The sequence below is a fragment of the Terrapene carolina genome, unplaced genomic scaffold (assembly GCF_002925995.2).
Source record: "Terrapene carolina triunguis isolate 2854851 unplaced genomic scaffold, T_m_triunguis-2.0 Scaffold131, whole genome shotgun sequence".
NCBI classification, from domain to species: domain Eukaryota; kingdom Metazoa; phylum Chordata; order Testudines; family Emydidae; genus Terrapene; species Terrapene triunguis.
This window is the reverse complement of record NW_020664482.1, coordinates 9,133,097-9,157,620: the sequence shown is the minus strand read 5'-3', so window position 1 is coordinate 9,157,620 and position 24,524 is coordinate 9,133,097. Positions and strand designations below refer to the sequence as shown.

General features: G+C 39.1%; 1 protein-coding gene across 3 annotated transcripts in view; it reads right to left on the bottom strand.

The window, feature by feature from the left end:
• Nucleotides 1–8,488: 8,488 nt before the first annotated feature.
• The window catches only part of FMR1 (fragile X mental retardation 1), a 52,182-nt gene continuing 36,146 nt past the window's right edge, over nucleotides 8,489–24,524 (bottom strand). For 2 of the 3 annotated variants that reach the window (XM_024206116.3, XM_024206117.3), the window contains 5 exons: nucleotides 23,718–23,804; nucleotides 22,145–22,340; nucleotides 18,305–18,484; nucleotides 16,516–16,598; nucleotides 8,489–11,031 (listed from right to left, as the gene is read on the bottom strand). In XM_024206116.3, coding sequence (XP_024061884.1) covers nucleotides 10,870–11,031; nucleotides 16,516–16,598; nucleotides 18,305–18,484; nucleotides 22,145–22,340; nucleotides 23,718–23,804 — 708 coding nt within the window. In that variant the 3' untranslated portion in view covers nucleotides 8,489–10,869. The remainder of the gene's footprint in view (nucleotides 11,032–16,515; nucleotides 16,599–18,304; nucleotides 18,485–22,144; nucleotides 22,341–23,717; nucleotides 23,805–24,524) is intronic. The other variant, XM_024206118.3, reaches the window with a different exon arrangement.

Below are 24,524 nucleotides of genomic sequence, written 5' to 3'. Positions count from 1 at the left end.
GATGTGCTGGCCGCGGCTTCCCGCCGCCCCCATTGGCCCGGGACGGCGAACCGCGGCGAGTGGGGGGCTGCGATCGGCCGAACCTGCCGCGTCAGCAGGTAAATAAACTGGCCCGGCCCGCTAGGGTGCTTACCCTGGTGAGCCGCGTGCCAAACGTTACCGACCCCTGTTCTAGTGTATGGTTTTCTGAAAGGCCCACCACACTAGGGTGACCAGATGTCCCGTTTTATAGGGACAGTCCCGATTTTTGGGTCTTTTTCTTATATAGACTCCTATTACCCCCCACCCCCGTCCCGATTTTTCACATTTGCTGTCTGGTCACCCTACACCACAGGGTATGCTGCATCAACCTATATATCTCTTTGCCTGATACTTAATGGTATACTCCTACTGGGAAGTCATTTTCAGCCGGCAGGGACAAAAACCTAAGAAAATATCATCCAGATGGCTACAGTACATTTGAAATATATTTAAAATTTGCTGTTTAATAATGACTTTATTCAGAAACTCTGTATAAAGGTCTTAAATGTATAAAATATTTATGAATAATGGGACATCTCCAATATGTTATCTGCAGTTTACTTTTCTGTAAAACTGGTATTTTCAGTGTTCAAGAGAGTAACTGTATTTCCCAAACAAAGCATATATACTTTTACATAGAAGAGTTAGATACCAATATAAACATTAGAAATTGTTAAAGGGGGCATGGGGAGAAGAGGGCATTCAATAAAACTACGACTACATACCTTCCCTTGGTTATATGACACACAGCAATTGTGGGACATCATATAGATCCTACTAAATTCACTTACTGCATCCTCAATCCTGTACCCATTGAAGTAAATGGCCAGTTCAGTTAAATAATACAGGATCAGGCATTTAAATCAGTTACTCTATCATATCTATGGGGCTAGATCTTCAGCTGGTATAAATTGGTGTAGTGCCAATGACTTCCAGTGAGGTTATGCAGATTGACACCAGCTGAGGATCTGCATACCTATAGTGCTGCCCATAACAGTTTTCCTTTTCCTTATTGCTCTCAGATCTCATTAAGGAACTACGCTTGCATTCCTTGCACATCTGAAAGTTCCATATTGAAATCAAAGGAGTACTGGGTGAGTGAAGACTGCAGAATCAGACCTTTTAGCATCAAGTATCATGTAATTAACGTCTATAGCAATATTCATGGATAAATCACATCAACTATTTCCTTTCACACACTGCTCTGCAAGTATCCAGTGTTACATGGCATGAATATAACACTGCAAACATGAATATAACATGTCATTTAGAGTGAAGGACCTTACAGCAGGCAATAATCATTCAACAATTAAAGCAAATCTATGTTCCAAATGTGGATATAGTGTCGCATGGATATAATGCCACTTTTAATGAAACCTGCTAAATGACACTATAACAAGGTTTTACAGATTGGGTTGAATGTTTCAAATACATTGAATGCAGGAAAAAAAGAGAGATAATACAATGATCACAGCAACACTTACTCACTGGATTGAAGAAATTTAATAGAGCTTCCGATATATCTTCTAGCTTCGTTTTAGGTTTGTTGGGTGACACTTCACTTCTTTTTACAACATGCTGAAGCGGTAAAGCAAAATCTGAAAGCTCATAACGATTAGCTCATTACTATCAATATATACATAATTAATTACATGCAATGACATTTTCATACTGATTATCTTTTATTACAAAGGTATTTATAGTCATTATGAATTGTGCCTACTGATAGCTAGCAGGGTTAAGTATACATGTCTTTTTTGGCTGTATTCAATTATATTACTTCAATTTGCTTCATGAACCAGGATGAACAAGAACTATAGCTGTGAAATTTAAATTATACTAAAGAATCCTTTCAACTAGAAATTGTCAAGATCTAAAGCGTTACTGTTCATATACAAGCTGTAGATTACTTAAAACCTGCATCATATAACAATAGATGTATTTCCTTTTCATTATTTATATAACAGCAGCCCGTTAAGGCCTCACCTGAGATCAGAATCTCATTGTGCACTGGACCAACATACCATAAGAATCAGTCTCTGCCCCACAGAGGTCACACTTTTAACAGCCATGTCTATACTTCCAGCTAGATTGGCACTGCTGCAATCGATGCAGCGGTGTCAATTTAGTGGGTCTGGTGAAGACCTGCTAAGCCGATGGCAGAGCACTCTCCCGTTGACTTCTGTACTCCAGCTCCCCGAGAAGCGTAAGGTAAGTTGGCAGCAAAGCGTCTCCCGGCGACACAGTGCAGTGTAGTCACCGCTGTAAGTCTACCTAAGTTATGTCGACTTCAGTTATGTAACTTAAGTAACTGAAGTAGCGTAACTAAGGTCGACTGATAGCTGTAGTGTAGACCAGTCCAAAGGTAGGAGAAAGGAAGTATCATCACTATCCACATTTGACAAGCAGTGAAATGAAGCAGAGAGAGATTGCCAAGGCCACACAGGAAAGGCAGGGGTTGAATTCAGACTCCCTATGTCTCAGGCCAGTGTCTTAACCACAAGACAATCTTCTTTCTTGGTACAACAAATAATTGAAAATGAAGAAATTCATTACACAATACCGCTAAGGTAATATCAACAACAGATGGATTAAAAGGAGAGGTGATGAAACCTGAGAAACAAAATGTAATGAATCACCAGGACTCATGAGTCAACACAAGGTTGAGTTCCAGCATTTCATAGCTGAGATATTAGTGGCAGATACTGCGGAAATGCAGTCATCTTACTTTTCAATAAAATTTGTGGCCATATCTTGGAAAAACTGTGAAGTTACATGTTCCCCTCCAAAGGCTGGGCCACATAAGAGGATAAGATCCTACTATTACTAGCAGCTTATGGAGTTACTCCTTTAATCAAGTGGCAGGGGCAACTGCTTATACTGCTAATGGTCCTGGTCAAGCCCAGGTTTCCCCTTCTTCTGGAGCACTATCCAATCCTATTAAAGGAACATGCATGTGGCTCCATACTAAGAACAGAGAGCTGCAAAGCTGGAACTGCCCTGCACACAAATAGATCCTTGCACGGATACAAAATTTGGATTTGCATCCACCCGCAATCCGCAAAAATGGTCTGTGGATATCTGCATTCACATCCATAGCTGTGGATATAAAGCAGGTATCTGCAGTTTGGCAGGGCTCTACGCACAAACATAGCGGGTCCTATGGAAATTCTGAATGTGTGTATACATGGCTGGATGTAAACTCTCCATAGACTATTAGGAGTTGAAGGTGATTAAAAAGTAATTTCCCCTCATGTTAGAGCAACAGGCTCTTCCAGATGTGTCTGAACTCTTTCAATATCACTCCTGAAAAGTACTCACAGCAGAGCAACCAGTGGCTCTTCATCTCCCCGCAGGCAAAGTGTGCTGCATTTGTGGTGTGGCATCTCAAGGAGCAAAGGGTGAAATTGAGCGTGGATCCCTCATGTGTGCGTTGTTCTGTTATGCATGTTTGATGTTACAGGGTTTGCTTCTATTCATACCACACATTGCCTGACAACTTGGCTTGCCAAAAGTCCCCTTAACCCTTCTGTGCTACTCGCCGTACAGGTCCCAAATACGTCACTTCTTAACAGGCATTCTGGCTCTCCTGATTTCACCCTTTGACAGGCTGAGTCAGATTGTAAAATGGGAACACTATAAATTATTTCTTTAGGGTGGAAAAAAAAATCTATAAAAAAGGTAAAAAAAGAATAAAATTCAGTATGAGGTAGAAGACAACAGACAACTGTTTCCCATCTAATGCCTGGACAGACAGGCAAAAGAGATGGGCTGCAATTTGAGGAGAGAAATACTTAATTTTTTAAAGTTTAACATAAATCAATTTGCAGCCTCCTGTGCAATTTGAAACACTGGAATTTCAATAGCACTTGGTGTATTGCAGCCAAAAATAACTTCGATGAGCCGATATTTTCTTTCCCAATAGTGAAATTACTTGCTACTTCTATTAAAATACTTTTCTCTTTGCAATACTCACTTGGACAGATGCTAGGAGACATCACCAAAATCACATAGTTCCCCCAAAACTGAGTGCCAGTCGCCATTTGCATCATTACTGCAATAAATCAGAGTTACACGTTCATTTAAGTCAGCATACCTCAAAAGCCTTTCTGGATTTTTCCTTTTTGCAGGTTTGTAAAAATACAGCATAGGAAGTTGGACAGAGAGCTGCAGTAGAAGGAACCGTATCTTCCTCCATTAAAGAAACAGAAACAAACAAAGCATCTCCAAAACCTGATGGTCAGGGGTTTTTAAAAGTGACTAGAGATTTTAGGTGTCTGAAATGTTGGATGCTTAATGTGAGACATCTTAAAAGGGGACTGATTTTCAGAGGGAGGGCAGGGCGCTCAGCACTTTTTTTGGAAAACAGACTCTCTTTGAGGGAATCTCAGGGTGGCTGTCTAAAACGGAGATAAACCCAATCTCTAGTCATTTTTAAAAATCGTGGCTCAGAGTTTTAGTCCAGGCTAAGAGGCCAAGATTGAAAAAGCAAAACCTTTGGGTCTTAAGATTCTAGTCATAGCTCAGACGGTTAAGGCTTTTCATCCTTCCAAGCTTGGTCAATGAAGATCCAGTCAGAGTATGAGGTGCTTTCGGATGAAGGTGTAAAAACTGAGGCCTTGTCCATCCTGCCTATTCATGAAAGATCTCATGGAACTTTGGTTTGGCCTGGTATCTTTAGACAACATTTTTCCTCCCCACTGCTCTGCAGCATCCTGTGCAACAGTTGGTCTGGCTGTTACCTATTTTCTCCCCTGCTGATGGCTCTCTCTTCAATTAATGTCATACAGATTAAGATTTTAAAGCATGCTGGGATCCTGACGATGAAAGGCACATCATGATTATTTGTACTGTGGTAAAACCTAGGCGCTCCAGTTGAGGAGATCAGGACCCCATTGTGTTAGGTGCTGGACAAACTGATATAAAAGTAAGATGGCATTTTATTCAGAGAGTCCCCCTTAAAATGGTTTTCTTTTCATTGATCAAGGAAACCCAGTGAGAAGCTGCTAAAGGAGGAGAAAAACACTTGTGCAGTGGGATGGATTAGTACTGTAGAATACTACAGAAATACTTAAAAAAATGCATAGGTGGCCATTTTCTGGAAGCTCAGTAAAAAGTTCCACCAAGATTTGTGTGTGAATTCCTTACTTAGGGACAGATCAGGAAAGGCCTCAAAGGTGAATTGAGTGTTGTAACAAATTCATGAAAATACAATGGAAATTGCAGGACAGAGGGGAAAGAAAGAAAAGCTTTCCCTGGGATTGGTGTCAGAACAGAAACAAAAGAGCCAGATTTCCCTGCTATAGACACATCTCTGCTCCCTATCTACCTTCTCCGCAGTCATTGTAGCAGAAACAGGAAGATGTGTGAGGTTATGTCTCAGCCAAGGAGTCCTTGTGCAGGTATAATCACTGCAAAGATGTCCAGGCCAGATGAGGAAGGATAATAAGGCAGCAATGTTCATGACAATAGGAACCTCTGTTACCAATGGGATAGGTCACAATAGAGAATACACTGGCAACTGCCGTGCCCCAGAGTGTTTTGTCAGAGATCTGGGGGAAAGGGAGAAGTCAAGTCAGATGTGGGATAGGGAATTTTAGTCCCCCAAGAAGCCAGTACCAATTGGAACAGAGTAAGTTATGGCCTTCTAATAACTTAAGACTGCTCCTGTCCTTGTGCTAGACTTAGAGGCACAGACCTTACCCTCACCCACCCCCGCAGCACCAACACTGGAAACAGCAGAACATAATCTGAGAGTTTCAACTTCATTGTAGAAAGACTATATCTGAGCACTCCCAAACTCATGTATCAGTGGAGACCTGAGAGAGGACTTAACAGATATGAGTGAATTGAACTAAAACACAAATCCTTCTTTATTTTCTGAAGCCGTCTGACTGAAAGTGCCTTTCTGGAGCCTTTAAGATTTTAGGAGTTTCACCATGGGCTGTAGGATTAGGGACATCTGCGTTTACCTGAAAACTTCCTTTCTGTGTGTAATAAGGTCCACAGATCATTTACAATAGGTACTGCAGCTTGGAGGCTGAAGTTCCCTTCAGTTGAGAAAACTTCCATGGTGAGGCTAATTCAAATCTACTTTCCTACATTACAGATTGGTCACCAGCCCACCAAACTGATTTACAGTGAGTGATCTATTCCTGGGTGTTGGGGCCATTCTGCTAAGCTGACTTCTGCCAGGCAAATCTTGGGTGATCATCTCCACTTGAGTGCGTTGTGCGCAGAGAGATAGGACACTTTGCTCCATCCCTCAGGACAGGAGAATCATTGTGTTCCAACTGGTGAACACGGTGCTCTCTTTCTGGCACCCATTCCCATATCACCGTGTTTGACCGTTCGCTCTCTGTACAATACCCTAATCAAAACATTTATCCTGGAAGAGAGAAATGAATTTCCTTCTTCCCCAACAGCCAATATTATTGCTATCGTGATCCTGTACAGACGTCCTAGGGGCACGTGCAAGATCAAAAAGTAATGATCAAAGTTGGGAAAATTAAAAAGGCTGCCATCCCATCCAGTTGCAAAGCATTGAAGGTCTGAGGCTGGTAAACTGGGTATGCTTTGAAGACAAGCCTCCTTTAGGAACTTTAGATGTTTCTGCTAGTCTGATTCTCTGAGGCTAGAAATAAGATTAGGAGCAGATTAAAATGCTCTGAAGTAGATGATGGATGATTTCATTCATGTTGTGGCCTTTCCATGTGTTGAGGGGAATGGGACAAAGCTGTTCCTGAAATTCTTGCACAGCTGCATAGGGTACTCTCTGGATTATACCCAGGGACCTCATTTGATCAAAGCTATAGGTAGCCCTTTTGTTACTCGACAGCCTGGCACTGACCAGGAGTCTAACTCCAGCTCTGGGGCAAGAGTGCAGTTACTGATCCCACATTTGCCTTAGCACCATATGTAAAGTAGTATTTTTTATTGTTGTTCACATACTGCTTCAAACTTGTCCGATCCCCTCTAATCCTTTCTATAAAGTCTGGCAAAGGTCAGGACTATAAGTTGACTTCTCTGATGACTGAATAGCCTCAGCTTTCCATAAAGCTTCCCACAGTATCACAAAGATAGCTGGGAACTGATATCCTAGAGCACCAGATCCCAAGGATCAAAGCCTCGTATACATGCATGAATCTGAATTGAATCCCATTATTCCTCCCCTCCCCCGTCTCTTTAGGCCATGTGATTTTTAAGATTGAGACAGACCATACCTTGCAATGCCATCCACTCAAGTTAGCATTGCTTCTGAAAGGATGCCTGGAGCACTTGGGATATCAGCTGACTGTTCATATTTTTGTTGTTGTTGCCACTTCAGAGCTTTCATGCCGAAAAGAAGCATCTGAGATGACACCTTCCAGGCTGTAGCTACCGGGGCAGAAGGGGCTCTGAATAGCAACTCTTTCAGTTAAAGTTCTCCCCTGCATAGTTCCTGGCCACCAGAGAAGATGGCCACATTTATCTTCAGTTGTGATACCACATTAAATTTTGACTGCTGCACAATGAGGAACATCTTGGCCTTATAAAATGGAGACTGGCACAGAAATAAATAGATGGTATGCCAAAAGGACCCTTACTGCTTGCCTCTTCCACATCTGGGCTGCTGTCCCTCATGACTCCATAGTCATCTGCTGGGGGGTGGAGGTGGTTGTCAGACATGGTAACCTGCAACAGAAACTGGGAACAATACTCTGTACATTGGGGCATGGTGACCCACAACAGCTAGGGATGACAGCCTGATACTTCTCCAATCTTAAGTGTGGCAGGAAATCAGTCTCACTGTATTACACCTTCCCAGGCTGCATAAGGAGGAATATGTAACTATAGCTAGTCCAGGGCAGCTGCAGACCTAATACTATATTGAGTACTCTTTTACCTGACAGTCTATCCTCTGGTGGTTTATATTTAAATATATTTTACTATTTGTTTCTCTAAATCTGATTTGGACTGCTGGCCTTCCTCTCCTGAGTAGAGAATTCCCTTTGTGTGGGTGTGTCGGTGCAAGCCCGGAGTACTCAGCATATCCCTAGTGCCTGGCAGTGATTCATCTGCCAGGCTGCACTCTGTGAGGGTAAACAGGGGAACTGAAAACTAAGAATTATACCCCAAGATGCACTCAGTGAAGGTGAGTAGGAGAACAGTGTTAGTTTTATTAGTCATTTGTTTTCCCCTTGGGGAATTTCCCCTGTCATTCTGCTAAGGGGGTAGTGGTGGTAAATCCTGTTTTACTAGGTTTAGTATAAGCAATAAATAGAACATCTATTCTCCTTGATGAGGCTACACACTAACTTTCATAACTTTTTAACCTCCCTCCCAATAAAAAACAGCTGGGGGAGCGAAGAAAGGAAAAGTGGTTTTCTCCTTATTTTTGAAGATACATTTGTTATTTTAGAGGGTTTGTGTTTAATCCTATTGAGCTTAAACCTTTGGCATCATTCACAAATACCTTTCACTGTTTAAAAAAAAACTTTATTTTTTTTAAAATAATTTTAATTCATTAGACCATACTTTATAAGTTACCAGTAGGATCTGAACCCAAGCATCAGACATGTTGCACTTTCAAGCTTTGTAACAATGCATGATTTTTCAAAATAAAATTTACATTTAGATTTACAATTTTTGTTTTTGAAATTTACTAACACTTAAAAACATTGAAATTTGAATGGAAAGGGATACATGTTTAACTTTAGCACACAGAAATACTGTAAAATATGCCATTACCCCAAAATGCATTTGAAAATGGAATGTGATTAGCCCATCAAATTGAAGTTTTAGTAATTAGTAATTCGCATATAACCTAGTTAGCACCTTATTGAACTCAGCCTTTGAGTGTAAAAAATCTAGTGCATATTATAATAGCTCAACATGTATTGTACCATTTCACCAAAGAGGTTCCGTTTTTTAGCATTATCTGCCAATTTTTGAAAACTGGTAACGTTTCAGAAGCTTTCTACAACATATGGAACAATGGCTACAGTTAAACTTTAACAGAGAAATATAGGCTCTCTCTACTTGATATAAGTTGACTGTTTTTAAAAGCAATCATTTATAAGGATTGCATCAACATCAGTTAGCAGAGGAAGATCAAACTTTATTGAAACTGCTTGCATACAAAATATATTGCACTATAACCAAACAAATGTCAACATAAAATCCAATCTGTTGTAGCTAATATGTACAGAGAATATTGCCCAAGAGCAGTTACATTACAAGGTCAGTCTACCTTGGTTAATTATCTACAGTATTTTAAACCAAACAGTTTACAGATGATGTGTGCAAGGTACCAATTTCTGTTTTCAAATACTATACATTCCCAAAATAAATAACTAGAAATCAACATTAATGTTTGGCAATACTTTTTAAGACATTTTTATCTGTGTTAAATCATGTGCAGTTTGTTGCCATTTTTATATGCGTACTTGTATGCAAGGAAAAACAGTGGAATGAAAAAAGCAAAGAAACAAAACTCACAAAATACATCAGAGGCAAGATCATGTTTGTACAGTTCTGTACATAATCAGTGGCACTCCTATTGGAGTAATTTTAATAAAAATAGAATAGATTAAAATGAAAGTCCTCACACAGTTTTACCCAGTAAATTTAATTCATGATCAGAAATAAAAAGAAAAAAGTACGTTTAATTCCCCCTTTATGTACTTTGCATCAAGTTCCCTAACTCCTTCCAAACCTGCTTGTGAATCAGACCTTGTACCTCAAAAAATTATGAATTTGTCCTGCCTCCAATGTTAGTTAGCTAAACTACTCCCTGCACTTAACAGGTTATCACATGTGGGAATGTTGTTCTTATCTCTCTTGAGATAAGCTCCAAATTAAAATTTTAAACCATTTCAAAAAACTTTTGGGAGGATGAAAAAAGGTTATTTTTAATTGGTCATCTGGCCAAAAAGCAGGCACACATTACTAGCTTGTGAACAAGTTACATTTGTTCCCTCAGTAACAATGAATTTTTAGTTTCCCAGGAATGGGAAGATTTATTTTTTTAAACTTCTTGTACTGTCTACAAAAAAATTACACCCCCGTCTCAATAACACTATTTGCCAAATCTTCAGTGCAAAAGAAATTTCCTATTCTTATAACTGCCTAACCTGATGCTTATGTAAGGAAAAAATTATGGAAAGCATGCATTCTTCTATAAAGTACTAATGTCTGACAAGGTTTGCTACATATATTTTACATTTAGTGTTTCCAACTCATCTTCCCTGATTTCTGCATCCAAATATAATATTCCTACCTGCCAAGATATAAAAAAGGCACAGATCATACAACTTTTTTTGCTAATGAAAATGACAATTGTTACATCACACATATTTCAGAGTCCACTAAAATACTGAAAAAGTGGACCAAAACGTGAACTGACACAGGACATAAAACGACATAGCATTTCATGAAGAACTTGTAAGTTAGATTGAAAACAGAAGCCCAATTTATTACTGCAAACACTATTTATTCTGAAAATTGAAATTGAGCAGTGATTTTTGACCCAATGCGTTAAAATGGTACAACTGAACAAAAAGTATACCAATGCACAGCTCAGTATTTTTAAAACAAACAAAAAGAATCTTTCATTGTTTGAAGTGCAAGATGTACTTGAAAGCATTTTTCAGAAGTTCAGATATTTTTATGCAAATATTTGTATAACTTCTTATTCTGAAAACAACTGCATACTGCTGATGTTAAAAAAGGCTAACAGAACGTTTATGTTCATTTCATGCCCTGCGCCATTTTGCCTACTATTTGTCTTTGGCCTAACAAGTTTCTCTAATGTGGAATAAGAATCACTGAAACAGTATAGGAAATATGACTTTAGAATTATGCAGTTTAGGGTACTCCATTCACCAATGGTTGCTGACCATCCACACTGTCTGATTTCTCTTTCTTCGGATTACGATCTTTACCCGTGCGCAGTCGACTACCTTCATTGGAGGTATTCTGTAATGTTTTAGCGTGGACGCTCCTTTCATTATTGCAGTCAATTCTGATCTGAAACAAGTTACAGTTATATAAAGCATACCCTTTAAATATTCCTGAAGTTAACTGTTAAAAGGGGACGGTATCAAATAATTTAGGTGCCATCTTTAAGATTTTATTTAAAAAGGAAGCTAGCTTTACAAAAGTAGGAAACAAAATGCCTTTATGATTTTAAAAAAAAATATTTCAATGAACACCCGTTACTTTTAAAAACATATACATTTCATTAAGTGTTGGAAAGTTGATCATAATGCACTGTATTAGTATAGGAGAACCAGAAAGTAAAACTGATCAGTCTACTATAATTTTGTTGTTCATGCAGAACTAAAAATATATATACATATATTGAAAGGTTTTAAACTTGTTTCAGTTTTAATAAATCAAGATATTCCTAGTCATACAGTTAAAGAAGCATTTTTGAAAATCAACATTGCAAAACTGTGATGCACCTATACTACTACTAATAAAATCCACTCTGTCACCCTTTGTCAAGATTGAATTTAATTAATCAAAAAGAGTTGTGGCTTTTGAAGCGGGCAAGAAGAATGTTACGTTTTAAATGCAAGATTTTTAGCTTGATAATAGTACACCTTTAAATCCATTTTTGGCATACTGTTTATTTGAAACTTTACAGATTATTTACCTCCCGATTAGCCAGTAATTATCGAGGATTCATCAACATTCTGAAGCACTTATTTTATTTAAGAGTATCATCTCATACAGCTCTCAGAAGAGTAAGAATTCCTGATATGTTGATAAAATGGAGGCTACCTACCTGTAACTGGAGGTTCTTCAAGATGTGTGGTCCCTATTTGTATTCGACACGTGGGTCCGCATTTGCACAGTATGCCTGAATCTTGAGATATCTAGCAAGTAGTGTCTCTTGGTCCACACATGTGCACTTGTTCTCCATGTGCTCCGGACTGAGGGTATAAAAGGCAGTGTGGACTGGTGTCTTTAGTTTCTCTTCTTACTGCAAATCCAGTCATGATCGGCAGCAGAGGGGATGGAGGGAAGGTAGTGGAATTAACTTATATTTCTTCTCTGAGTGAGAGTCCCAATATGTATTCTATATGTAGGAGATTGTTAAGCAGTAGTCAAACAGGAAGGAGTGCAAGGATACAATTGGTACAGAGAGCTGCAGTACTGGTAGCAGTATCAGCAGCAGCCACTGCAACCTAAAGAGATGTTTTTGCTATTAGTTTTCCCTGATCAATAAGGGCTTAACATTGAGACTGCCCTCCTAGAGGAGTTTGTCCTTGAAGTCTTAACATTTGGCATAGTTGATGAAATCATATTTTGCTAACAGGGCCAGGCAGTTATCAATTCTAAATTGAAGACCTGTTGAAGAAAAAATTTGTCTCCCCAGGAAATCAAGGAGTTTGGCGCCCTTGTCTGAATGTGTTGCCTTGGGATGTAGCAGCCTAGATCTCTCAGTGGTTGCTTGTCAAGTGCTGGCTGAGAAAACAGGAACTTCTCTTCTTTGGCTGGAACAAACTAATGGCTCTCAGCCCTGAAGGTTGCAAAATGTCCAGCAGCTTATGCGGATGAGACCGCGCTTGGGACTGTCGGATCTGTCTCAGCTTTCTTCCTCATACTCCAACGGAGTTAGTAGGTGTTGGCTAGGAGAGGGTAAAGTTCATGCACGGATCCTAGGGGCACCAATAATGCTAGTATGCTGGAGTGATCCATTGGGGAGGACCCCGGGGCATGGGGAACCACTGGTTCGCTAGGAAGTTATATCTAGGTGGATGATGGAACCCAGATCTTCTGGAGCTCCTATCCAGACTAGTCTCCCTATGTGGGGATGATGGTTCACAGAATCATAGGACCGGAAGAGACCTTGAGAGGTCATCTAGTCCAGTCCCCTGCACTCATGGCAGGACTAAGTAGTATCTAGGCCATCCTGACAGGTGTTTGTGTTCATGTGGAACCTTCGAGAAGTCCAATGAGAAGGCAGGTTCCTGTTCAATTGGTGGAGCTACTGGTCAAATACTCTGGCTCATGGAGGGAACAGGGTAGTGACCCATGGTTCTTGAAGCAGATTATTCAGGAACATTGACACACCAAAGGAACAAAGTCTGACCAGAGAGGAGAGGAGACTGAGAATAGAATGAAGGTCTCTGGGTACTGGTGAATGAGACTGTTGGATCTGACACTTCCCTGGTTATAGTGGACACTGGGTCCTTTTGGGAACATGCCTATACTGGCACAGAGTCTACTCTGGATCTGCCCGGTGGGAGCCTATCCTCAGGTTTATGTGACTGAACTGAGATTGGTTACAACGGATCCTTACTTCTTCATGTTACACTCATATCAAGGAGGTTTAAGTGGGCCTAGGTCCTTAGGATCCACATACAAGGGCTCACCGGACTTGGATGGAGTCAGGGAAGGATCTTTACTTCTGGGAGAAGATTTTGAAGATCTGTCCTTGCCTGAGTGCCCCTTACTCTCATGAGACGCCCTTGAGAGGGATTCTTAAGGTTTAGAACTTGTAGCCTTGGCTCCTGAGCTCATGCTTGGAAGGGCACTGCCTATCGACTGAGCTCGGTGTATGGGGGGGCCTCCCCAGCCCAGATCCGACTGGGGTCACATGGTCTTCACCATGGGATGTTTACTCAGCTGGAGCTCTTGAACCTCACACGTTTGGGAAGGGAAGGAGTGGCAGATGCTGCACTTAGCGGAGATATGAGCCTTGCCAAGGCAATAAAGGCAACACTGATGTTTGTTGCTTACTGAAAAGAACTGTGTGTGGGGTGGGGCAGGATATGCAGTGTTTAAACCCCAAGACTCTTGGGTCCTTGTCCACAGGGAAAAGCTTCCCAAGGTGGGGAAAAGCTAGCTAAGCTATACTAACTATGCTAAATGGAGTAATAAGGAACTGAAAAGACGATGGTCCACAGTGCCCCTTATAACCTTGGGTTGGAGCAAGAGGAGAACAGCTGTGCATGTGCATTCTAACAGAGGCTACTTGCTAGAAATCTCTGGACTCGGACCATGGTGCACATGCATACCAAAGTGTTGAATATCCAGAGGGACCAGCACTTGAACAGGTTAAGTATCTTCCTGACAGAAAATTTCTCAGTTTTATTTCCTTCAAAAATATTATTTAGCAGAGAAAATGCACATTTGTAAATCATATATCATTGGAGAAGGCACCAACTCTACCAACTCCACTTCTCCCCATCCAGGAAATAGCTTTTTGGCCCCGGCTTCCCAAAACCTATTCACCTCACTCAGGAGTGGGAGCCTCTCAGAAATGGCTTTTTATTTCTTCAGAGGGGCCTTCCCAAGCAAAGTTGCCACAAACTCTCCAAGCAGAGACTTCACATATCACCATGCAGGAGGAAGTAGAAGCAGTTCATCTTTTCCTTCTGTTGGGGCAGCTCTTACTAAGTGGCAGAAGACTCTCTGCACATGCCTTAGGCCTGAAGTACACTGGAGGTGCTTCCGGAGAGGACATTACATACACAGGAAAATACACATTCGCAGGCTGGTGTTTTGTCAAACACCAGAAAGGGAACATTTACTTGTCATAAAAGATTTGAAACAAAATTAACTGTAGAGAGATTTTCTTAAATACTAAATATGAATTCAGTGTCCCTTTATGTGGATTTTAATTTGTTTTCTAAACAGTTACTCACTGCTTGACTAGTTCATTGGCAATGAAACATTACAAATGTTTCATTTAATACCATAACTAAATTTAAAGATCTACCTTGTCCCCTCTAGAAAGCTATACTGGTTTCTTACCACAGGGTACTAATTTTTCATGTATTCAATAATGTTTTTTCTAATTTTTTATAGTTCCTTCTCTTCTCCCCCAGTTATAGTACTTGTGTTCTAAGTACATAAGACAAAAAGAGACAAAAGGTATTGATGAAAACTAGGAAAAGCCAGGAAAACTAAACTGAATTTAAAATTAAAAAAAAAAAAATTGCAACTCATTCTTCAGGTACATCACAAACAGAAAGCCTGCCAAACAATCAGTGGGGCCACTGGATGATCAAGGCGCTAAAGTAGCACTCAAGGAAGACAAGGCCATTGCGGAGAAGCTAAATGAATTCTTTGCATCAGTCTTCACTGCAAAAGATATGAGGGAGATTCCCTCAGCCATTCTTTTTAGGTGACAAATCTGAGGAACTCTCCCAGATTGAGGTTTCCACAGAGGTGGTTTTGGAACAAAGTGATAAATTCAACAGTAATAAGTCACCAGGACCAGATGGTATTCACTCATGAGTTCTGAAGGAACTCAAGTATGAAATTGCAGAACTACTAATTGTGGTATGTAACCTATCATTTAAATCAGCTTCTTTACCAGATGACAGGAGGATAGCTAATGAGAGACCAATTTTTAAAAAAAGGCAACCCTGGCAATTATAGGCCAGTAAGCCTAACTTCAGTTAGGCAAATTGGTTGAAACTGTAGCAAGGAACAGAATTATCAGACACAGATGAACACGATTTGTTGACAAAGAGTCAACCTGGCTTTTGTAAAGGGAAATCATGCTTCACCAACCTATTAGAATTCTCTGAGGGGGTCAACAAACATGTGGACATGGGTGATCCAGTGGATATAGTGTACTTGTACTGTCAGAAAGCCTTTGACAAGGTCCCTCACCAAAGGCTCTTAAGCAAACTAAGCAGTCATGGGATAAGAGGGAAGGTCCTCTCATGGATCAGTAACTGGTTAAAATACAGGAAACAAAGGAGAGGAATAAATGGTCAGTTTTCACAATAGAGAGAGGTAAATACTAGGGTGCTCCAAGGATCTGTACTGGGACCAGCGTTGTTCAACATATTCATAAATGATCTTGAAAAGGGATAAAATAGTGTGATGGCAAAGCTTGCAGACTGTACAAAATTACTCAGGATAGTTAAATCCAAAGCCAAGCGTTACAAAGGGATCTCATAAAACTGGGTGACTGGGCAAGAAAATAGAAGATGAAATTCAGTGTAGATAAATGCAAAGTAATGCACACTGGAAAACAAATCCAACTGTACATACAAAATTATGGGGTCTACAGTAACTTACCCCTCAAGAAACCTTGGAGTCACTGTAAATAGTTCTCTAAAAACATCCGCTCAATGTGCAGTGTCCGTCAAAAAAAGCTAACTATGTTAGGAGCCATTAGGAAACAGATAGATAATAAGACAGTAAATATTATAATGCCACTATATAAATCCAACACCTTGAATATTGAGAGTGGCTCTGGTCACCCATCTCAAAAAAGACACATTAGAAATGGAACAGAGAAGGGCAACAAACATGATTAAGGGGGTATGGAACAGCTTCCATATGAGCAGAGATTAAAAAGACTGACTATTCAGCTTGGAAAAGAGAAGACTGAGGGGGGATATGATAGAGGTCTATAAAATCATGAATGGTGTAGAAAAAGCGAATAGGCAAGAGTTATTTACCCCTTCACATAACCAGGGGTCACACAATGAAATTAATAGGCAGCAGGTTTTAAACAAACAAAGGAAGAAAATTTACCTGAAGTGATCCATCTGCTGTTCTCCCTTTAGAATCTCTTGAATTACGTTGACGGTTATCTGTTCGTGACTGTTCATCATTTCCTATAAAGAGAACTTAATATTCAGCAAAGTTGCTTCTCAGCACTGATTTTGTAAATTTTTCTCCCCTGATTTTTCTCTAAGCAGTTAAAAGTACACAGTCAGTATGGAGTTACTTTAAAGCTAAATAGCATCAAAAATATTCTTATTGCTTAGATAAAGTAGAGCAGAAGTTTGCAAACTATGGCCCATCACTGGTTCCCAGAATCTTTTGTGGAGGTCTGTAAAATGGAACAAAGGACCATCCCGTGGATTGGGAAAGTGATACACAGAATGAGAAAGATGAAGAATCAATTTTTGTAGGGTATTACCTATTTAATTTTTTCTACTGACTACTTATGTATTTTCCAAGCTCAGCTTTATTGTTCCCAAAAATATCATTATATGTGGCATGATTCCCTGCTCTTGATATGTCAAAGTAAACAAAAAGTAGCCTATGGAAAAGAAATATAAGAAAATCTCTATTCTAAAGACTTCAAGTTGTATGGTACATAACCAGAATGCTAAATTTATCAAATATTATTTAAAAGTGAGAATTCAAGTTAAGGTTTAGATTTCAAGTTTGTTTCTCGCACTTTACTCCTGCTAATTCTTTCCTACTGCATATATAAATTACAACACTAAGTTTTAGTCATAGAAGGATATAAGAAGAAAAGATGGGCGTAAGGATCTCTCAGGCAATTTCTGCAAGAGTACTGTATGTATTAGTGTTATATGGCCAAGAGTAGGACAAACATTGATTGACTCATAAAAGGCTTGATCTAAATCCCACTGAAGTCAATTGGAATATTTCCACTAATTTCAATGTGCTTTGGATCAGATTTTCACTTGGAAGGTGAATGATATACAGTGGAGTCCCTAGACAACTGAGTGGAGGAGGGAAGCCATGTGTTTGATATGTGGAATGTATGAGACTAAGATAATGTGATGTGTGATCCATTAATGAGTGTGAGAGATTGTGAGCCAATACGTGGCATTCTTTTTGGGTAGCAGTATTCAATATTCAAATGTTGGATGGAGAGTCATAAATCAGACTCTGAAACTTTTCAGTAAACTCCAGTACAGTCCGGAGAGCAACTGTATTCTTACTTTTCACCTTCAAAATGATTTACGAACACTAAATAATCAGAGTACATCAAGTCCCCTTCAACGTTTTAGGTCTGAAACAAGGTGTTGCAATATATGAGCTGAACTGTCAGGAGAGCAACAAACTATAATCCAAGCTATTTATTAAAGGGGAGAATTAACTTCTATAAATCAAAATACAGGGGAGTCGCATCTTACGCGGGAGTTAGGTTCTGAAGTCAGTGCGTAAGGGCAAAAATCGCGTATAGTCAAACGCTCATTGAGTGGAAGGGCGGGCGGAATCGCTACAGATACAGTATTTAAATTGTTATTTTTCTCTTTTTTGTTTTGTTTTGCCGGGTGCATATAGTTAAAATTGTGTAAGTTAAATGCGTCTATGATGCGACTCCACTGTATTGCTATCAGTGGGTCTCTAAAACAGTGGTTCTCATTTGTTTAGTAAAGCTAGTTTAATTAAATTAAAATTGACACTATTATTTGGCAACCAGAACATGCCATATTTCACAATTCAGGAATACTACACAAAAGAATGATGAAATGAAGAAGTGAATGGAGCAGAATTCTTCATTCAAAAATCCAATATTGAATAACTTTTCTTTTTTGAAAACTAAATCTCAATTTACCTTTGAAACCTCCACGACCCCGCCCACCTTGGCCTCGTGCACCACCTCCACGTCTTCGTCCATCTCCTCTGCGAAGGTAATTGTCTCGTTCTTCTTCTGCTGGAGCTAACGACCAATCACTAAGCTCATCTCTGTGATCAGATTCTGTTTCAGAAGCATTTGATGCTTCAGAATTAGTTCCTATCAAGAGTTAAAAAAAGTAATTGTCTATTTTCATTAATGGACTATTGTAGAAATATCAACCAACTAACACTGCAACAAGCTTCCTTTTATGAGTGAATTTAAAATTCTTGCTCCACTATCAGTAGAATTTGGTTGACAGAAATAAAGCTCTTAGTTACAGAGTTTATGTACCAATTTACCTAGGTAACATGAATGTCAACCTCAGAAGAAAATCTTCCAGTTCCCAGGGGCAAGTCATGTTCTATATTTACCCACCAGGCAGGGATAATTAAATTCAATTGTCTTTAATGGTAAACTTATGAAGTTCAAAATTAAAGATCACATTCTGAACAGACAAAGCCAAGTTTGAATACAGCACTCATTTTTATCAAAAGGTTTTTGGGGTCCCAATATTTTGTATGTTATATTCATAATACATAAAATATACTCTAGTGAAGTTCAGTGGTACATTGCAGTAGCCGTATTAAAAGTGACCTTAAAATGTAGAACTTTGGAGAAGTACTAAAAACTAGCTCATTCACTTTTTACCTGATATTGTACTGCTGAAGCTAGATTTTCAAAACTTGACAAAAAGCATACCACTGCTGAATAAAGACTCAAATTAGTGGATGGGTGGAAATTCCATAAATCCACTTCAATTTCTCCCTGCCATGACATCCTCCATTTAAAATGAACTTGAATTCAGTTGGAGCTGATGAGTGCTCTGCACTTCTGAATATCAGACCATTTTTTTAGGTGTGGGTTTTAGGAGCCTACCTTTAGATTCCTATTTTTGAACTTCTTGGCCTATTAACCCCTGAATGGAGAAAGTAAAAAGAAGACAATGTGTGGTGGCCTGATGTGGGAAGCAGAAGTGGGTAAAGTACTAAAAGGAGTTTCTTAATCAAGTTTGCTGTTATTTTTTCCAACCCCCAAACACTGACCGTTCTTGTATCCTCCCAACCCTGAAAATAGTAAAAGAAACCCAAAGAATCTCCCGCCCCGAAGCCTGAAAGGTATTATTAAATGAAAGACACAGTATATAATTCACTTCACTAGCGTATTTTTTCTTTGAACTGAAAAAAAGCACAAATCATCCGAAGTGAAAAACTTGTAATTCTAAACACAATAGCAACATAAAGAGTACTGATAGTTAAATCTTGGATAATATGCTTTTATCAACTTATTTGCTTTTTTTCCCCATTACCTAGCACAGTGGTTCTCAAACTTGGGCCGCCGCTTGTTCAGGGAAAGCCCCTGACGGTTTGTTTACCTGCCGCATCTGCAGGTTGGGCCGATCGTGGCGCCCAGTGGCCACGGTTCGCCGCTCCAGGCCAATAGGGGCTGCGGGAAGTGGCACGGGCTAAGGGACGCGCTGGCCGCCCTTCCCGCAGCCTCCATTGGCCTGGAGCGGCGAACCACAGCCAATGGGAGCCGCAATCGGCCGAACCTGCAGACGTGGCAGGAAAACAAACCGGACAGGCCCACCAGGTGCTTTCCCTGAACAAGCGGTGGCCCAAGTTTGAGAAACACTGACCTAGCATATTATGCAATTTTGACCAAACCATCTCAAATGTGCTAAGAACACACATGACTAATGCTTTGATGGCTGGACAAAAATGGAGGTCATTTTAAAAAATTGAGAAAATTCTGAATTAAACTCTCCCATCTTCCATGACTGTACTTTCACTTTTCTACCATTTTGAGGCAAACTAACTGTCTTCTTCAAAAACAGACTCTGAGCAGAAATCTGAATCTTGGATTCTAAATGCTACAAGGGAAGGAACTAACTCCAGACAGCTGTCCAGGTGCTATGTTCTGCCTCTTCCTATTCTGTGTTCAATATATGATCTCTATTTGCATTTAGAATCTGTAATGCTGGTTAAGCAACTGTAAAGTTCTATTAGAAAAGTGGTTATTACATATATATACACACACACACACACACACATACACCTATATCTATCTATCTAGATAGATATATATAGATTATAGATAAAAATTATCTCTGTAAGGTTATAGTTCTTTAATGAGAACAAGCCAAACTTCTTCAGAGACTACAACCAGCAGCCATCAGCCTGCAATCTGTCTAATCACACTGAACTTTCTCTTCTGTTGCTTTTATAAATTTAGGTACCTATCCATTCAAGCGTCATTGGGAAACTGGGACATCAATCCCTCTTTTTCAATCAACTAATTATGAGGCTGAAGATATGGAATATCTTCTTTCTCAAGGGCTTTTAAAGAGCATGCTGAACTTCCATATACCAAAATTTTGGAATGACTTCACCTCAGAAGTTCTTCTCTTTTTCATTTTCTGTTACTTGTCCAAGTAAACGGCAAAGACCTGTATTATACTTTTACTTGCATGCTTGGTAGAATCTTCTGCTACCTGGAATAATATTCCGCAGTTTTCTTTTCAGATGAACAATCAATATTAAGTAGGAAAAATTTTTTCCTTGTATGGATGGTTGTAGGTATCATAAGGTCATTTATCGTGTTAACTAACCATTTGCACTAGTGTCAATGTTGATTCTTTTATTTATTTAACCCCTTTTATTTCTTCACTTGCAGCTTATAATAGTGGACTTGTGAGCATATCAGTCTAGCGTAGTATTACGCTGGTCTAGACAGTATTTGGTCCTGCCATGCGGGCAGGGGACTGGACTCGATGACCTCTCGAGGTCCCTTCCAGTCCTAGAATCTATGAATCTATGAATTAACCAGGGCAAAATGCTTTAGTAATTGATTTTAAAAGTTAGTTCTGTGCTCCACTGAAGATGTTAGTATAAAAGAAGGCTGCAATGGTCTTATCAAGTTCAAGTCTTTACCTTTCAGTTGTTATGGCATAATTACCAATTGATCTATGCCATTTTCTGAGTATGAAATGAACAGATTGCTTCTGAATGAACAAGATATTAAAGAGCTGCTGGGAGATGTGGCATGTGAGCTTTAAGTATCATTGTAGTTCCACTTTGAAGATTACACTTTTCCACTGAACACACAAGAGTTTCATTCAGTGGCACATTTGATCGTAAACAAATCTGAAGAAAACACTTTTCTGCGCTTCTTGAGATAAGAACAAATTTGATACCTATCTGATTAATATTTATATTATGGTAGTGCCTAAAGCCCAAAATGAGAACTGGAGTCTCATTATCCTGGGTGCTGTACAAACACGAATATAAACACAGTTCCTGCCCTGGAAAGTTTACAGTCTAAAGGACACAGACAATTGAAAGGTTAGGGATAGGAAAAACATATATAAGCAAATGAGCATGATGATGAATTACACAGTTTTGTTAGTTACCTGTAAAATCTTAAAGTTTACATTTTACTTTAGAAGGTTTCTGTTTTCAGTACTTCAGTCCATTTAATTGCTTCTTTTCTATTACTACCCTTCAACGTATTAAGATAGATAACAGATATACAAGTTTGGTAATCACTGAACAATAATTACATGTTTTTTCCATGTAGGATATTGGGCAGCCTTCCTATAATTAGTACTCTTGATGAATAACAATTTTAGTCTAATTTTAAAAGCTCCACTACTAATCCCCGGAAACATCCAGTGCTCAAGCACTATGTTTTACTAGATTACAATTTCAGAAAATTATGACAACAAAGTCATTGTCCAGAAGACCAATCTTAAATTACAGACATACTGATAGTTACTACCTGAAGCATAGCCTGGACCACGTCTGCTGTGCCCTCTGTTTCTGTAGGGTCGACTACCTCGCCCAAGTCCTGGACCATCATCAGTCATATATCCTTTTTCCTTGTCAGTACGATTTGGTGGTGGTCTAGAAGTAGCTCCAATCTGTCGGAGCTGTTCATCGATTTGCAATCTTTCCAAACGCAGTTGGTCTACCTCCTATATAAAATAAACAATTTGTCACATATAATTGCTATTCAATTACCCAAGTGTGGAAATGTATTAGAAATGTTTTCTAGTTTTTGAAAATAAACCACAGAGCAACATGCCATGAAAGAGGTGTGTATTTGTTGTTTATAAACTCACTCCTGAGAAACAGAGATCAGTAACCTTCAAGTCAACATACTAGAAATACGCAAAAATTAGTTGTTGCTAGAAAAGTCTGCAAGGCTGCCGCTTTTTCTTTCTGGCCCTAACTATTTCACATTTAAGTTTAAGAGTCAAACAACCTGTTCAAAGGTGGAGGAAGTGAGGCACGTGCTTCCTCTAGCTCAGTGGTTCTTATTTTTCCTCTACCAGGCTCCAGAAATATGGGGAGGGCAAGGTAGTCACAACCAGAAACTCAGAAACCACTTAGATGATTTAAAGATGAGATTATGCATGCTGTTCATCTGATCCTTGCAAAAGGTCAACAGAGAAAGTGCACTGGGAAAAGTTACCTTGGTTGAGTATCATTATCCCAAGAGTCCAAGAATCAGATAGGATACCTAACTGTTTCCTCAAACTTGTTACCATCCACTTAAGATTCTTAAGTAAAACTTTACCATCTTTGTAAACATTAATAGTTAAGTCAGATGGCAGCTATGTAAATGTTATGGATTTAACATTTGCTCCCACACTCTCCTTTTGTGAAGCAACTAGCTGAGAGTTGCAGTCCTGGTGCACCTCTCCTCTGGTCATTGCCAGCCCTGAGTGCTCCTTGTGCTCTGCTGTGGAGTCTAGGCTATTAAGTAGGTATGTGGGCAGAAGTCTCTCTTCCCTCTAATTCCTTTGGTTCTTAAGAGAGTATGCCTTGTGCTGAGGTATTTCTTTTAATGTTCCACCATTTTGTTCAAAAGGAAATAGTGAGAAGCACAAAAGAGAACAATTCAGTGATGATTCTTGCACAGGTCAAATCAATTCCATCCTCAACTATTAGCTCCGTTGTTTTATCAAACATTTGATTAATTAGCACAGCTTTCTAAAAAAAATTGTAATTTTGTCAAGTTTATGTAGAAGACATTGTTTCCCAATCCTTACTAATATAGTCTATTTGTTCCAAATATTTTATCCAGCACTCAACCTCAAAAAACAAGGACAACTGTCCCCTCCCTGGGTTGACAGTCTGACACCTTAATAGCATGGTAGGACCTACTGGAGAACGAACGCGCGCGCACACACACACACACACAATTTTTAAATCATCTCTACTAGATTTTTAAAATCACCTCTACTAGGAACCCTAAAGGTTCAAGCACTTAAGACCCTTTTTAATTGTTAAATTTCCTTGTCAACTATTACAAAAGCTTTGAAGTAGTGTAATATAATTTTCCTCACCTTTAAATAATTAAGGTGATAATCTAAAAGCACAGTTGCGTTAGTGATGCTGTCCTTGGTTCCCACAAATACAAATGGTACCATTCCCTGAAAAGCAATTACATATTTTGTAAATCCTTGCAAAGATATTTAGACAAATATTACAGTGATCCTAATAATAAATATTAAAGCATGACTACAAAATATATGAAGAACACCCTTCATAATGCCGACACTCAAACTCTAAATTTCGTAAACAATTGACCTATCATCTATATTAACAGCAGTAAAAATATAATTACTTACTTGTACCTATAGTAAACTTAGCCTTACAATATTCCACTCATTCAAGGATAGTAATTTTATCTTGGAAGGGAAAAGTAAATTCAGATCTCATTTTGTCCATTAACAGTCATCACAATAAAGGTGGGCAAGTAAGTTCTGTAGCTGGATAAGTAAATTCTAGACTAAGTTACATTTAGGGAATGTGCATCATAAAGCCACATTTTTAGATCATACTTTCTGAGCCATGTTAAAAAAAATCAATTAGCAAAACTTTTCAGCCATCTTATCTTCCCTCAAACTCAACGTAAACAATATTTTTCCATACAGTACCAGCTTCTAGGTGCCTGGTTCTTTTAATCTACAACCTCAGGAAAGAAACCATTTAAGCACTTTAAAACATAAGGCCAATCAATCTGTGCACAAAATAGCACTTGTTTCTCCTGGATCCTATAAAGTAATTTGTAAAGGCAAACGAATAAAAAATCTTCATTAAGGTGAAGTTAGGACTGCAGGCACACCACCAGTGGTCTGAATGTTCATTAC